Below are 16,960 nucleotides of genomic sequence, written 5' to 3' on the forward strand. Positions count from 1 at the left end.
CGCCCTTCCCTCAGATCCAGCATGCGGTTGTTGGGAAAGATGGTTGCCTGTTTCGAAGCGGTGCCGTTCGCACAATTCCGATCCCGCACCTTTCAGAGGGCAATTCTGTCGGCCTGGGACAAATCACTGAGGAGTCTGGACAGGACCTTTCTTCTGCCTCCCCTGGCTCGAGCTTCCCTCGGCTGGTGGTTGCATATCCCTCTAAGGGGGAAGTCCTTCCTTCCACTGAACTGGCTGGTGATTACCACAGATGCCAGCTTACGGGGGTGGGGGGGGGTTTTCCCTCCCCGGTCCGTCCAGGGCGTTTGGTCTCTATCGGAGTCCAGACTTCCAATCAATATTCTGGAACTGAGGGCGATTCTTCTGTCCCTCAGACACTGGACCCATCTGCTGAGGGGCCACCCTGTTCGGATCCAATCGGACAATGCCACGGCTGTGGCATACATAAACCATCAGGGAGGCACTCGCAGCGATGCAAGAGGTGACCCTCATTCTCCTCTGGGCGGAGACGCACGTGCCGGCCTTATCTGCGATTTACATCCCGGGGGTGGACAACTGGGCGGCGGATTTCCTCAGCCGGTCCACCATCGACCCGGGAGAATGGTCCCTGCACCCAGAGGTGTTCGAAGCCCTTTGTCTTCGCTGGGGTCGCCCCGACGTGGACCTCATGGCCTCCAAATTCAACCACAAGGTCCCCCTATACCTGGCCAGGGCACGGGACCCGAAGGCATACGGCGCCGACGCGCTCGTCCTTCCGTGGCGCGAATTCTCCCTTCTGTACGTCTTTCCTCCTTTTCCCCTCCTGCCACGGGTTCTTCGGAGGATCGCGGCAGAGGGCGTCCCCGCGATTCTAATCGCCCCGGATTGGCCCCGCCGGTCTTGGTACGCCGACCTAATGTTGCTGTTGGCAGACGCACCGTGGCCACTGCCCTCCAGGGAAGACCTTCTCTCTCAGGGACCGATCTTCCACGAGCATTTAGGCTCGCTACGTTTGACGGCGTGGCTATTGAGACCGCCGTCTTAACGCGACGGGGTTTCTCCGCGGACGTAGTCCGCACCATGATCCGGGCTCGTAAGCCCGTATCCTCTAGGATCTACTATCGGGTTTGGAGGTCCTATCTGGGGTTCTGTGAGTCCCGGAGCATCCCACCTCTCCGGTTTTCTCTTCCCACAATCCTGTCCTTCCTCCAGTCGGGTCTGGACCTGGGGCTGTGCCTCAGTTCTCTGAAGGGTCAGATTTCGGCGCTGTCTATTCTTCTCCAGCGTCCCCTGGCCCCTCTAGGGCCAATTAAGACCTTTTTACAAGGGGTGGCTCACTCTGTTCCGCCGTACCGCCCTCCAGTTCCTTCCTGGGACCTGAATGTGGTGCTCTCGGCGCTCCAATCAGCCCCCTTCGAGCCTTTACGGGAGGTCTCCCTTCGCCTTCTGTCCTGCAAGGTCATCTTTCTTGTGGCCGTCACGTCTCTCCGACGGGTGTCGGAGTTAGCGGCTCTTTCTTGCTCCGAACCTTTCCTGATCTTCCACCAGGATAAGGTTGTGCTTCGGCCTGTCCCGACTTTCCTGCCAAAGGTGGTCTCCGCCTTTCACATCAATGAGGACATCGTCCTTCCGTCGCTCTGTCCCTCTCCTTCCCACCCCAGAGAACGGGAACTGCACCGTCTGGATGTGGTCAGGGCGTTGAGGATTTACTTGGAGGTCACCGGGTCCTTTCGGCGCACGGACTCCCTGTTTGTGGTTCCGGAGGGTTCGCGCAAAGGGTTGGCGGTCTCCAAGGTGGCTATTGCCCGTTTCATTAAACTGGCGGTGTCTGAGGCTTATCGAGCCAAGGGCAGACCTCCGCCTTTTGGCGTCACTGCTCATTCCACCAGAGCAGTCGGAGCTTCCTGGGCGCAGAGGCATCGGGCCTCGGCTGAACAGTTGTGCAAAGCAGCCACTTGGTCCTCTCTGCACACTTTCACAAAGTTCTATAGGGTGCATACGCATGCATCAGCGGATGCTGCGTTGGGCCGCCTGGTTTTGCAGGCAGCGGTTTCCTGATGCTCTGGTGGTGTTCCGCCTTGGGTTTGTGGTCCCTCCCTTCTTGGACTGCTCTTGAACGTCCCAAGGTCTGTGTCCCCCAAGGAAAATGGGCGAGAAAAGGAGATTTTTGTATAACTTACCAGTTAAATCTCTTTCTCGCTCTTCCTTGGGGGACACAGCACCCACCCTTCTGTGTTTGGTTACAGGGTTATGGTCTGGCGCCCCGTTGGGTTGCTGGCTGGTTGTTTCCGTTATTGGTTGTTATCCTTTCACTACTTGGACACGCAACTGGTAGCCTCTATCTCCAGGCTGAGGGTATAGCTGATGGAGGAGGGGCTTAACAGTTTTACTTAGTGTCACGCCTCCTAGGGAGCTGAGCTATACCCCAAGGTCTGTGTCCCCCAAGGAAGAGCGAGAAAGAGATTTAACTGGTAAGTTATACAAAAATCTCCTTTTTACACCAGCATTTTTGCGGGATCCGTCATGGATCAGCAAAAACGCTTCCGCTATAATAATACAACCGTCTACATCCGTTCTGAATGGATCCGGTTGTATTATCTGTAAAATAGCAAAGAGAACGGATCCATGCCTCATTGACTTACAATGGTTTTAGAGACGGATCTGTTTTCTTTTGTGTCCGAGAAAAATGATCTGCCACCATGGACTTACATTGTGTGTCATGACGGATCCGTCTTGCTCCACACCATATCACAGACAGAAAAATGCTGCTTGCAGTGTTATTCTGTCTGCGATGGGGACACAACCAAACAGAACGGAATGCATTCTGGTGCATTCCATTTCGTTCAGTTTGGTCGCCATTGACAATGAATGGGGACAAAATGGAAGCGTTTTTCCCCCGCTATTGAGATCCTATGACAGATCTCAGTAGTGGAAAGGGAAAGAGCAGATGTGAAAGTAGCCTTAGAATGGTGTGTTCAGCCAACAGTCTAAACTTGTGTGGGAAGCTCCTTACTCGCCCCCAAACGGTTGATTTGGGGGAAGTAAGAGACTGAGGCAAGTAACATAGTAACATAGTACATAAGGCCGAAAAAAGACATTTGTCCATCCAGTTCGGCCTGTTATCCCGCAAGTTGATCCAGAGGAAGACCCCTCTCTAGTAGCTATAGCCTGTAATATTATTAAGCTCCAGAAATACGTCCAGGGCCCTCTTGAATTCCTTTATTGTACTCACCATCACCACCTCCTCAGGCAGAGAGTTCCATAATCTCACTGCTCTTACCGCAAAGAATCCTTTTCTATGTTTGTGTACAAACCTTCTTTCCTCCAGACGCAGAGGATGTCCCCTCGTCACAGTCCTGGGGATAAATAGCTGATGGGATAGATCTCTGTACTGACCCCTGATATATTTATACATATTAATTAGATCTCCCCTCAGTCGTCTTTTTTCTAAAGTGAATAACCCTAATTTTGATAATCTTTCAGGGTACTGTAGTTGCCCCATTCCAGTTATTACTTTAGATGCCCTCCTCTGGACCTTCTCCAGCTCTGCTATGTCTGCCTTGTTTACAGGAGCCCAGAACTGTACACAGTACTCCATGTGTGGTCTGACTAGCGATTTGTTAAGTGGTAGGACTATGTTCTTATCACGGGAATCTATGCCCCTTCTGATGCAACCCATTATCTTGTTGGCCTTGGCAGCAGCTGCCTGACACTGGTTTTTGCAGCTTAGTTTGCTGTTTATTAAAATTCCTAGATCCTTTTCCATGTCAGTGTTACCGAGTGTTTTACCATTTAGTATGTACGGTTGACTTGCATTTTTCCTTCCCATGTGCATAACTTTACATTTATCAGTGTTAAACCCCATCTGCCACTTATCTGCCCAAGCCTCCAGTCTATCCAGATCCCTCTGTAGTAGTATACTGTCCTCATCAGTGTAAATTACTTTACACAGTTTAGTGTCATCTGCGAAAATTGATACTTTACTATGCAAGCCTTCTACAAGATCATTAATAAATATATTGAAGAGAATAGGGCCCAATACTGACCCCTGAGGTACCCCACTAGTGACAGTGACCCAATCTGAGTGTGTACCGTTAATAACCACCCTCTGTTTTCTATCACTGAGCCAGTTACTTACCCACATACAGATGTTTTCTCCCAGTCCGAGCATTCTCATTTTATATACTAACCTTTTATGTGGTACAGTGTCAAATGCTTTGGAGAAGTCCAGATACACGACATCCATTGATTCGCCGCTGTCAAGTCTAGAACTTACCTCCTCATAGAAACTGATTAAATTAGTCTGACATGACCGATCCCTCACAAAGCCATGCTGATATGGCGTTATTTGCTTATTTCTGTTGAGATGCTCTAATATAGCATCTCTCAGAAAACCTTCAAACAGTTTACCCACAACAGATGTTAAACTTACCGGCCTATAGTTTCCAGGCTCTGTTTTTGGCCCCTTTTTGAATATTGGCACCACATATGCCATGCGCCAATCCTGTGGGACATTCCCTGTCAGTATAGAGTCTGCAAATATCAGAAATAAGGGTCTGGCTATGACATTACTTAATTCCTTTAGGATACGGGGGTGTATGTCATCCGGTCCTGGCGATTTGTCTATTTTAATCTTTTTAAGTCGCTGATGTACTTTTTCCTGGGTCAGACAGGACACTTTTAATGGGGAATTTATTTTTGCATTCTGCATGTCATCTGACAATTTATTTTCCTCAGTGAATACATTGGAGAAAAAAATATTTAACAGCTTTGCTTTCTCCTCATCGCTCTCTGCGACTTCCCCCTCATTACTCTTTAAAGGGCCGACACCTTCAGATTTATACTTTTTAACATTTATATAATTGAAGAACATTTTAGGGTTAGTTTTACTCTCTTTGGCAATTAATCTCTCGGTCTCTAGTTTGGCCGCTTTTATTTGTTTTTTACATGTTCTATTTTTTTCCTTATAGTTTTTCAGTGCTTCCGTGCTCCCCTCCTGTTTCAGTGAATGATATGCTTTCTTTTTGTCATTTATTGCTTTCGTTGCAGTTCTATTTATCCACATTGGTTTCTTTTTGTTCCTTAACCTTTTATTACCATATGGTATGTACCTCTCACAATGAGATTTTAGGATGTTTTTAAAGATATCCCATTTTGTGGCTGTATTTTTATTTTTGAGGACTTTGTCCCAGTTAGTTTGGCCTATGGCCTCTCTTAGTTGGCTAAATTTAGCTTTTTTTGAAGTTTGGTATTTTTGTTCCTCCCTGTAGAAACGCTCTTTTGAATGATAATTGGAAGGTTATTACTTTGTGGTCACTATTTCCCAGGTGTCCCCCAACCTGCACGTCTGTTGTTCTGTCCGGCCTATTGGCTAATACTAAGTCCAGTATGGCCGTCCCTCTAGTCGGGTCCTGAACCAGTTGGGAGAGGTAATTGTCTTTGGTTATTGCCAAGAACCTGTTTCCTTTATGAGATATACAAGTTTCAGTTTCCCAGTCTATATCTGGGTAGTTGAAGTCCCCCATAATAACCACCTCATTATGATTTGCCGCCTCGTCTATCTCGTTTAGTAATAGATTTTCTGTGGACTCTGGTATATTAGGTGGTTTATAGTAAACTCCTATTAGTAATTTATTGTTGTTTTTAGCTCCATGTATCTCTACCCACACTGACTCCACATGTTCATGTCCCTCAATTATATCTTCGCGGAGTGTGGGCTTTAGACCGGACTTTACATAGAGGCAGACCCCTCCCCCTCTCCGGTTTTGACGATCCTTTCTAAACAGACTGTAACCTTGTACATTAACCGCCCAGTCATAGCTATCATCCAGCCATGTCTCAGTTATTCCCACTATGTCATAGTTCTCCTCACACATCACTAATTCCAGTTCACCAGTTTTATTAGTTAGACTTCTGGCATTAGTATACATACATTTGAGAGGTTTATGTATATTTTTTACCCTACACCTTTCCTTCTGAACTGTTCTAGTCCCTCCTTCCATTCCTCCCCCAGTCCCATTACCTTGCCCCCGGTCTCTATCTGCGCTATCTTCCCGTCCTATAACGTAATTACCCTCCCCCCAGTCCCTAGTTTAAACACTCCTCCAACCTTCTAGCCATCTTTCTCCCCAGCACAGCTGCCCCTTCCCCATTGAGGTGCAGCCCGTCCCTACGATAGAGCCTGTAGCCGATAGAAAAATCGGCCCAGTTCTCCAGGAACCCAAACCCCTCCTTCCTACACCAGTTCTTGAGCCACTTGTTAATCTCCATAATCTCCCGTTGCCTTTCTTGTGTGGCTCGTGGTACAGGCAGTATTTCGGAAAATACTACCTTTGAGGTCCTTGCCCTCAGCTTTTGACCTAAATCCCTGAAATCATTTTTAAGGACTCTCCACCTACCTCTAACTTTGTCATTGGTTCCGATATGGACCATGACCGCTGGATCTTCTCCAGCCCCTCCCAGTAATCTGTCAACCCGATCCGCGATGTGTCGAACTCTAGCGCCAGGAAGACAGCACACTGTTCGGCGATCACGGTCTTTGTGACAGATTTTCCTATCTGTTCCCCTAATAATGGAGTCGCCCACTACCAGCACCTGTCTGGCCTGCCCTGCTCTCCTGGTTCCCTGCTTACTGGAGCTGACATTCCCCTGACTGGCAGAGGAAGTGTCCGGCTGCAGCAGTGCCGTCCCCGGACTGACATCCCCCTCATCTGCCAAACGTGCAAACTTGTTGGGGTGTGTCAGATCAGGGCTAGCCTCCCTGGCACTCTTCCCTCTACCCCGCTTTCTAACTGTTACCCAGCTAGCTACCTCACTTTCCTCAGCCTCCTCTCTGTCACCCTCCCCCTCATCTACCCCAAAGAGTGCTTGCTCGGTGAGAAGCAAACTCTTTTGCAAATTATCATTGCCTCTCAGTGTTGCAACTTGCTCATTTAGACACTCGATTTGCGATTCCAAACGGGTTATTTGCTCACATCTAGAACAAATATATGCACCCTTGAACTCCTGTTCCAGGACTGCATACATCATGCAAGATGTGCACTGGACTGCGTTGTAAATTGTGCAACACATACTAAATGGGGATTACAACAGTAAAATAGTAAAACAGTATATATGATTCAGACCTAGACCCTGTCTGCTGTAGCCGAAGGGCTACGCAAAACCAAGCCAACAACACACAAGGAAATTATATCCAACCTTAGTTTCCAAACTCCTTTTCTTAAACTCCTTGTTTTTTTAACTCCACTTAATAAGAAGCCCACTTAGTACAGCAAGCCCCAGGAAGAGCAGGCTCTACAGAGTTTTAGTGGGTTAATTTATAGCACCTGGTTGCCCAGGGCACTCCCCTTAATTAAGCAGAGAGAAAAAAAAAAAAAAAGGTTTAAATGGCAGTACTAGAATACAAACACTTAACTTTCAATGATCTCTGCTGCAATCCACACTCAGCCACCTGCAATCACTCCCACCAAACCACACACAGCACTAGAACTCCTTGTTTTTTTAACTCCACTTAATAAGAAGCCCACTTAGTAGAGCAAGCCCCAGGAAGAGCAGGCTCTACAGAGTTTTAGTGGGTCAATTTATAGCACCTGGTTGCCCAGGGCACTCCCCTTAATTAAGCAGAGAGAAAAAAAAAAAAAAAGGTTTAAATGGCAGTACTAGAATACAAACACTTAACTTTCAATGATCTCTGCTGCAATCCACACTCAGCCACCTGCAATCACTCCCACCAAACCACACACAGCACTAGAACTCCTTGTTTTTTTAACTCCACTTAATAAGAAGCCCACTTAGTAGAGCAAGCCCCAGGAAGAGCAGGCTCTACAGAGTTTTAGTGGGTCAATTTATAGCACCTGGTTGCCCAGGGCACTCCCCTTAATTAAGCAGAGAGAAAAAAAAAAAAAAAAGGTTTAAATGGCAGTACTAGAATACAAACACTTAACTTTCAATGATCTCTGCTGCAATCCACACTCAGCCACCTGCAATCACTCCCACCAAACCACACACAGCACTAGAACTCCTTGTTTTTTTAACTCCACTTAATAAGAAGCCCACTTAGTAGAGCAAGCCCCAGGAAGAGCAGGCTCTAGAGAATCTTTTCAACCGATAGTTTTGTTCTCCTGGGACATAAGCCACCGCCGGAAATGTTTGGCAGCAGCTTTATCCCCTCTCACTACTGAGTAGACATACATGTTTGACCGAGCTGAATGTGGATGTGTTTGGAGGATTTGGGAGGGAGTTGGGGGAGATAGTTGTCGCCCGAACAATCGTTCAGCCAACATGGCAGCAAATTCTGAGAGATGTGCAGTATCAATTGGGCAATATTATATATTTTTTCCTCATGGCCAAAATCTTGGATTTAATATGATTCACTAGAATAGACATAATTCAGGTAACAGTAAAAGCTTCATGTTAGCTTACAGAATAACTTGACTTTTTTCCTGCTACAGGAGAGGAGAAACTATAGAGGTTGGAGATGACAAGTACTCCTTCAGTGATGACATGTCAGAGATGACCATTCATGGAATTGAGAAAGACGACGAGGCCGAATATAACTGTATTGCCGAGAATAAAGCTGGGGACAGTGAAGCCACCATTCTTCTCAAGGTCTATGGTGAGGACTCATCAATCTATTATCAAATTACTGTCAGTCCCAAGCTTAAGTGGACAAATATGTATTTAGACAGGAATTTTAATATGGTTTGTAAGACAGAGAGGGTTTTTCGGTTTATGGTTAGGGTCTCCTGCCAATAGAGGGTATGAGATAGGGATGATTTTCTGCTGTGCAGAAGTATGTTAGCCTTTGTGCGCACTGGGGTAAAGAACTAATAGTATAGGATCATTTATCTACAGCCTGAAAAAGGACTGAAGGCCAAAATATCTAGATGTGGTACAGTAACAGGACTCATAGGTTTTAAAATGCATTGATAAGTAGTAGGCCACAATTACAGATCTTCATGTACCTCTCATGGCATCTATATGGCAGCCACTTCAGGATAGTATAATTTAAGGGGGTTTTCCAGTACTTATATACTCATGGGCTATCCTCAGGACCAGAGGGGGTCTGCTACTCTGCGCCCCTGCAGATCAGTTGGTTTAGGCAGCCGCTGGCCCCGGAAACTGAAAGCTGTACTAGACAGCCCGATTCTGCCGACGATTGTCTGGAAAGAAGCGTTCGTCCCCATGGTGTCCTTGTTTGCCTCAGCAGATTGTTATTAGACACTACGATTTGCCGCGGGCAAACGATAATTTTTAAACTTTTAAAGATTTTGATTTCCTGATGAATGAGCGTTTACTCGTTCATCGGGTGATTGGTGGCATTATTACACTGTCAGTCAGACCATCACTAACAAGTGTTCATACAAACGTTTGTTAGCAATGACTGGTCCGACAATCACCTAATGCAATACAGGCTTTACATTGTTTGGAGCCAGAAGCAGAGGGGTCCCTTCACTGTGTAGTGGGCATGCTCGGAACTTCAGCTCACATCACATTCAAGTGCAGTACACCAGTGCCAGGAGCTACATAATAGACAGGCCTTGCAGTCACTGTATAGTTTCCAGTACCAGCAGCTTCCCAAAACAAGGTGGTGCTGGGCATCAAACTCCCACCAACATCATATTGATAACATGTCCTGAAAATAGGTAATCAATAGCTAAGTTTTAGAAAACCCTTTTAATTCCAGTCTTCAGAAATTTGATAACTGGATTCAATTTATTTTCATCTCAATACTGTCTGGGTGTCCATAATTTACCATTTATAGAATGATTGCAGACCCTTCACTGTACTATAATAAATATTAATAGTCTTTATCTTACAGTTATAATATACTGTATTCTCTGTCACTTCTAGCAAAACCTAAGATTACCTATGTTGAAAATAAAACTGCCTTGGAGCTGGATAATGAGATCACCCTGACCTGTGAGGCATCAGGAGATCCTCTGCCCAGCATCACTTGGAGAACAGCCACACGTAACATCAGTGAGGAAGACAAGGTATGGTTATCTTGATTATTTCCCATGGGGCGCTGATTTGTGATGTCACTGGACCTCTGGCTTATGATGTCACTGGATGACAGCTGGTTTGCAAGATTAAATATTGAAGAGATACATTAGCAAGTGCTTTAGATATCATTACTAAAGCCTCGGGAATCTTTGGATGTTAATACTATTATTTACTCCCCATGACTCATAGATTATTTACGTTGTTCTGCTCTTTTTGTATTTGATGGTGTATGGAGCCCTTAACAAAATTCAGGTCATGGTGGACAAATGGTAGAAAAAATACAGCATACATATTATACACATACTCTAGTTCTGTAGTGCAACCTAAGGCCCCTTGCAGACGGGCGTGTCCGGATTAGGTTCGGATGCGGGTGCAATGCGTTTTGCACGCGTGTGATAAACTGACTGTGGTACCCGAACCCGAACTTCTTCACTGAAGTTCGGGTTTGGGTTCGGTGTTCTGTATATTTTATTATTTTCCCTTAAAACATGGTTATAAGGGAAAATAATAGCATTCTTAATACAGAATGCTTAGTAAACTGTGGCTTTAGGCTTAGGGGTTAAAAAAAATAAAAATAATAATTAACTCATCTCATCCTGTTGTTTGCTCAGCCGACATCTTCTTCTTTCGTCTTCTTCTTTCAGGACCTGCCAAAGGACCTTTGATGACGTAATTGCGCTCACCATGTGGTGAGCGTGGTGATGTCAGCACAGGTCCTGCTGAATGAAGATAAAAATGAATGGGTCTGCGTGATTTCTATCTTCATTCAGCAGGACCTGCTTTGACATCACCACGCTCACCACATGGTGAGCGCAATTACGTCATCAAAGGTCCATTGGCAGGTCCTGAAAGAAGACAATGTCGGCTGCGCGAACAACAGGACGAGGTGAGCTATTTTTTATTTTATTTTCTTAACCCCTAAAGCCATATTTTAGTAATTTCCTTCTTTCATCTTCTAGCAACCATGCGTGGAAATCGCACTGCATCCGCACTTGCTTGCGGATGCTTGCGATTTTCACGCAGACCCATTCATTTCTATGGGGCCTGCATTTCGTGAAAAACGCAGAATATAGAACATGCTGCGATTTTCATGCAAGTGATGCATGAAAATCACCGCTCTATTTAAGTGAATGGGTCCGGATTCAGTGCGGGTGCAATGCATTCACCTCACGTATTGCACCCGCACGGAATTCTCGCCCGTGTGAAAGGGGCCAAAGCGCGCCTGTTCTTTAAAAGTGGTGACATATCTGTTTAGATGCATGACAGTGGATGGAGCTTTCTGCTTCCAGCTCCTTCGATTGTATTGTTTCCAGCACTGTCTGCAGCCGAAAACAGCTGATTGGTGAGGGTGTCAAGTGTTGGATCCCCACCGATCAATATCTAGAAACCAGTAATGCCCTTTAAGCAATTGTCCATTTAACTCAATGGCGGTTTGGGTAGAATTTTGTATCTGATTTCCATTATCAGAAATCTCTGAGCAGTGCCAAAGAGGTTTGAGCACTCTGTGGAGAACTCTCCTTCTGGAATCTTTTTATGTGTGTCTAAAGACAATTTTTACTGAATCACTCCAAGATTAGTACATTTTGGGTTACAGACAAGGTATTGTGTAAAATAAGAAAAAAATGTTACTTACCTTTCAAAACTCTGCCAGCTCCGTTGCAACCATTCCATTCCTTTCTGCCTCAAAGGTACATTGTTGAGGCGATTTATTGGCTGTGGTGGTTGCATGCCCCCGTGTCCTTTATAGTGATTATCATGGCAGATACAGCACTGTTGGTGGGTGGATATTCATTATTGAAATACTTTCATAACACATCCAATACCTTCCTGAGGCTTATATTATGAAACTAGTACCAATGACATTAAGGCAGCGTGCAGTGACATCATTTCTGGGTCTGTTCAATGACATTAAATCAGTGTGCAGTGACATCATCACTGGGTCTTAGGAGGGGAAAGCTGGTGTCTGAACGCTGGACTGAGAATGGAGCGATATGAGCTTGGTGTCCTTCAATGGCCGCCATTTGTTTGCGCAAACAAATGTAAGTATACACTGAAAGCACCACAGCAGTCGTGTGCGGATGGATTGTCACTGTGACAAAGGCAAAAATAATCAGTAGTTTTGACACTGCTTCCAGTAGATCCCTTCCCTGCCCTGTACTTCCCTGTACATCGTATTTATAGCCTCACGTAGATGAGAGCATGTACAGCCTTCATTGCACCAAGAAAAGGAGATTATTGCTGTCTATTGACTACTTGCAGGCAATAGGTTACGCTATAAACCTATAACAAAGTGGCATGGCACTTGTTTCACAGCAGTCTGCCTTAAAGGGGAACACCAACCTACAGAGAATTCCTGTGCCTAGGCAGAGCTAAAAAAATACGAATAAATCTGTTTCAATTGAATATATGTTGATGTACATAAGGGACCTTATGCCTCGACAGTGAACACTCTTGTTGGCAGGATTCCCCTTTAAACTATATTATGCATCAAGTCGCAAAATAAGAAACAATCAGCAAGCTGGAAGATTCCTCAGATTCCATGCAAATCTGCAAAACTGCTGACTATTTTTGAAACTCTCACCTCTCCTGTCTGGCATTGTTTTCCTGACCACATGTCAGGTTTAATTGTGGGGCAGAACGCTGTACCTATGCGATCTCTCTATATACAGTGCTTGTTGCTCTGTGTTCTGCTTGAGTTACTGTCTGTGGTCTTTCACTTTACAGTCCCTTGTGTTTTAGCTCACACGTTTATAAAATGCTAGGCATCCTTTGATACCATACATATCTCTTCAGAGCTGTAATTACAGTACAGCTATCACTCCCTGTACTCACTGCGGCGAGCAGCTGTGTTACTAATAGACAGCAGGCAGACGTGAAGGCTGTTCCAGGCTAAACAGGCTTATTTCTAATAGACGTGATAGCATTTCATAGTAAAGTCTAATAGAAGGACAAACACTGTAGATTTTGTTTTTTCTTGTAGATTAAAACCTTATATATGTCTATGACATCGGACAAGCAGTGACATTATATATATATATATATATATATATATATATATATATATATATATATATATACATATATATATAGTATAAACGTGTAGACAAAGTTTATTCTGCTGGTCCGGGAATTTAAGTGGGAATTGCACATGGCAACTCAGAGAGTGCTGCTGTTTTACTTTTTTCTAATATATATATATATATATATATATATATATATGTATATATAATTAGGAAGGAACAAGGGTCCATCATTGATGGTCGGTACATGTCACCGAGGTTCCTGAGGTAAGAGCCATTTTTTTTCCCCTGAAGTGTCATTATTGCAAATTGCAGTCTGACACTTCAGCTGGTTAGTATGGCTGTAAAGCTGATCCGGGACAGCTGTTACTGGGAGAAAGTAGCAAAGTGGGTGGCTACTCCCCATGTTCCAGACCAGGTCTTGGCAGGCTTATAAAAGCAATCAGCACTATCAGGTGGGGTGGATTTTTCTCCATCTGACAGTGAAGCTGGGGAGTCCTCTAGGCTGACGAATGAAATACCTAGTAGCCATTGGCTCCTGAACTGAAAAACTTAGGAGCCAAATCAATTTTTTTGTCGCCAAATCGAAACTGAATCAAAATGTTGGTATCGTGACAACGCTACGCCAATCAGCTCGGCGTAGGGTCGTTTTGAAACCAAAATTTTGATTCGCTTTCCTCACCATAAAAAAGTATTGCGATACTCAATACCGCGCACAAAAAAAAACACCAAAAAAAGCCACATGCTTTTTGCATTTTATGAAACATTCGGCCCATAATAGAACAGTCCTATCCTATTTTTTGGGGTGAAAAGGTGACTAAATAATGGCGAATGCTCACTGCATAGGAGATATTTTTTAATAATTTAATAGTTTGGACAGCACTATGTAATATGTTTATTTATTTATTGTTTATATATTTTATATGTAAAATTGGGAAAGGGGGGATTTAAACTTCATATTTTAGAGTACTTTCACACTTGCGTTTTCCTTTTCCGGCACTGAGTTCCATCCTAGGGGCTCTATACCAGAAAAGAACTGATCAGGCATATCCCCATGCATTCTGAATGGAGAGTAATCCTTTCAGGATGCATCAGGATGTCTTCAGTTCAGTCATTTTGACTGATCAGGCAAAAGATAAAACCGCAGCATGCTACGGTTTTATCTCCGGCGAAAAAAACTGAAGATTTGCCTGAATGCCGAATTCAAAATACCGGAATGCACCTGCACTAAATCCGGACCCATTCACTTCCATGGGGATGTGCACATGAGCGGTGATTTTCACACATCACTTGTGCGTTGCGTGAAAATCGCAGCATGCTCTATGTTGTGCATTTTTCACGCAACGCAGGCCCCATAGAAGTTAATGGGGCTGCGTGAAAATCGCAAGCAAGTGCGGATGCGGTGCGATTTTCACGCACGGTTGCTAGGATGAAAGTCTATTCACTGTATTATTTTCCCTTATAACATGGTTATAAGGGAAAATAATAGCATTCTTTAATACAGAATGCATAGTAGAAGGTCAATATAATAAACATTGGTGGCGCAGTGCGCCCCTCCAATATAATAAACATTGGAGGCGCAGTGCGCCCCCCCAATATAATAAACATTGGTGGTGCAGTGCGCCGCCCCCCCCCCCAATATAATAAACATTGGTGGCGCAGTGTGCCCCCCCTCAATATAATAAACATTGGTGGCGCAGTGCGTTCCCCCCTCAATATAAACATTGGTGGCGCAGTAGACAGTGCCAATGAGGGTTAAAGAATAAAAAAATAATTGACTCACCTCCTCCAATTGATCGTCTCCTGTTCTTTCTTCAGGACCTGTCAAAGGACCTGTGGTGACATCACTGTGCTCATCACATGATACATCACATGATCCATCACCATGGTAATGGACCATGTGATGAGCTCAGTGACGTCACCACAGGTCCTGAAGAAAGAACAGGAGACCAGCAGCTACGCGATCAACTGGAGGGGGTGAGTTAATTTTTTAAATTATTTTTTAACCCTCATTGGCACTTCCCACTGAGCCAGCAATGTTTCTTATACTGGGGTGTTGGGGGGCGCACTGTGCCACCAATGTTTCTTATACAAACACAGGAGGCGGGTGCCGGAATCAAATAGCCGGCACCCGACCTTTGTGACAGGGAGCTGCGATCAGCGGCAGTTAACCCCTCAGGTACCGCACCTGAAGGGTTAACTCAACTGCAGCCCCTCCCCTCCTCCTCCCATCTCTTCTTACTGGCGGAGGCGGCGGCAGCAGCAGCACAGGGGGGATGGGAGAGACTCCTTCTCCACTGCGCTGCTAAGAAGAACATCGGTGGCGGGGCAGAGAACTATCATCTCCTGTGCCCCGCCGCTGTATTCAACTGCAGAACTGCAGCGGTGGGTCTAGTCGCAAATGGCGACAAGACTAAAAAGTCTTGTCGCCATTTGTAAATTCTAAGTCGCATTGGCACCAAGACTGTTATGTTTTGCTGAGTGTGAATAAAACACTGAAGTTTCATTCACAACCTGGTTCCTTGCTTCTATACTGCGTCCGCTAGCCTGTCTACCAGGGCAAATCCCCACATTTGGTGGAGGATTCGTGCAAACTCAGTGAGGCTGGCCTGAAGGCCGAAAAGTAGTCCCCAGTGTGGCAATCCCTAAGATGACCCCCATGGACGACGTAGAGACCTATCTGGCGGTGTTCAAAAAGGTGGCCGTGAGGGAGAAGTTACCCCGAGACCAATGGGCTGAGGTCATCGCACCGTTCCTGGCATCTGGACCCCAGCAGGTGTTTTTCGACTTACCAGATGATCAAGCAGCCGACCGTAAAAGGTGATATTCTGGCCAGACTGGGGGGTGAATGTATTCGTCAGGGCCCAGCGGGTGCATCAGTGGGAATTTAACCTGGCTGAACCCGCCAGACTGCAGTATTATGATCTGCTACACCAGTTGCAAAAATGGCTGAAGCCTGACGTACTGAGTACCACTGCTCTCCTGGACCGTCTGTTGGTTGATGTGTTCTGGAGGGCTTTACTGTACCCTCTCCAGCACTGGACAGGCCAGGTGTCTCCTGGTGATGCCCTAGAGATGGTCGACCTGGTGGAGTGCTATGAATCCACCAAAAATCTACAGGGGGGTTCTGTTGGGAGGGGGCCAGTTAAACCCCGGAAATCTCCACCCTTGACCAGGCGACTGGTTCCAGCAAGGCTCGCTCGGGATGTACTCCCTGCAGACCCAGCTCTGGTTATCTGTTAGCAGTGTCAAGAACCTGGTCACATAAGGGCCGACTGTCCCCATCGGAGGGGAACCCATGGGCACTAACTATGGCTACCGGCCCTCGATGTATGCCAGGAGGCTGTGCGCAACCGGTACCCCCGAGACTTTAGACAATAGTCTCCTGTGCCAGGTGCAAGTGGGAAATACCCTGGCGGTGGCCCTGCAGGACTCAGGAAGCCTGGTGTCACTGGTAAGAGCTGCCCTGGTGCGACCCGCCAAGTATACTGGCCGAAAAGTCATCGTCTGCATCTATGGAGACTTAAAGGACTATCCCACCGCCCTGGTGTGCTTATCAATTGTGGCTGACAGTTGGACTCATGAGGTGGCCGTCACCACAAAGTTACATTATGAACTAATAATTGGGAGAGACTTCCCCGGTTTACCTCCACTGTGGCCTGAGGCGAGAGCCACCGATACCCATGGGGCAGGAGCAACCCCAATGGAATGGCCTTGCTCAGGGGGAAACCGGAACCCTGGGAACCTGAGACCGAAGGGCCAGCAGTAGGGGTGGTCGCCACTGCGGGGGAAGAGGGGGAGCCAACCCCGCTGAATGTAATGGTCGGAGACGTAGAGGATTTGCCGCCGGGTCTGGAGTTGGCACACCTCAACGTCTATGGAGAGAATTTTGGTACAACACAGCACCAGGACCCGACTGTATCTCAGGCCTGGGAAAATGTGGTAGTAGTTGAGGT

The 16,960-nt window shown here is 46.0% G+C and overlaps 1 protein-coding gene across 4 annotated transcripts in view; it reads left to right on the forward strand.

Moving 5' to 3' along the window:
* Nucleotides 1-16,960, forward strand: part of NCAM1 (neural cell adhesion molecule 1) — a 415,621-nt gene that overhangs the window by 259,786 nt on the left and 138,875 nt on the right. For all 4 annotated transcript variants that reach the window (XM_044282273.1, XM_044282274.1, XM_044282275.1 and 1 more), the window contains exons 7-8: nt 8,430-8,593; nt 9,832-9,974. In XM_044282273.1, the coding sequence (XP_044138208.1) occupies nt 8,430-8,593; nt 9,832-9,974 (307 nt within the window). The remainder of the gene's footprint in view (nt 1-8,429; nt 8,594-9,831; nt 9,975-16,960) is intronic.

The sequence above is a fragment of the Bufo gargarizans genome, chromosome 2 (assembly GCF_014858855.1).
Source record: "Bufo gargarizans isolate SCDJY-AF-19 chromosome 2, ASM1485885v1, whole genome shotgun sequence".
NCBI classification, from domain to species: Eukaryota; Metazoa; Chordata; class Amphibia; order Anura; family Bufonidae; genus Bufo; species Bufo gargarizans.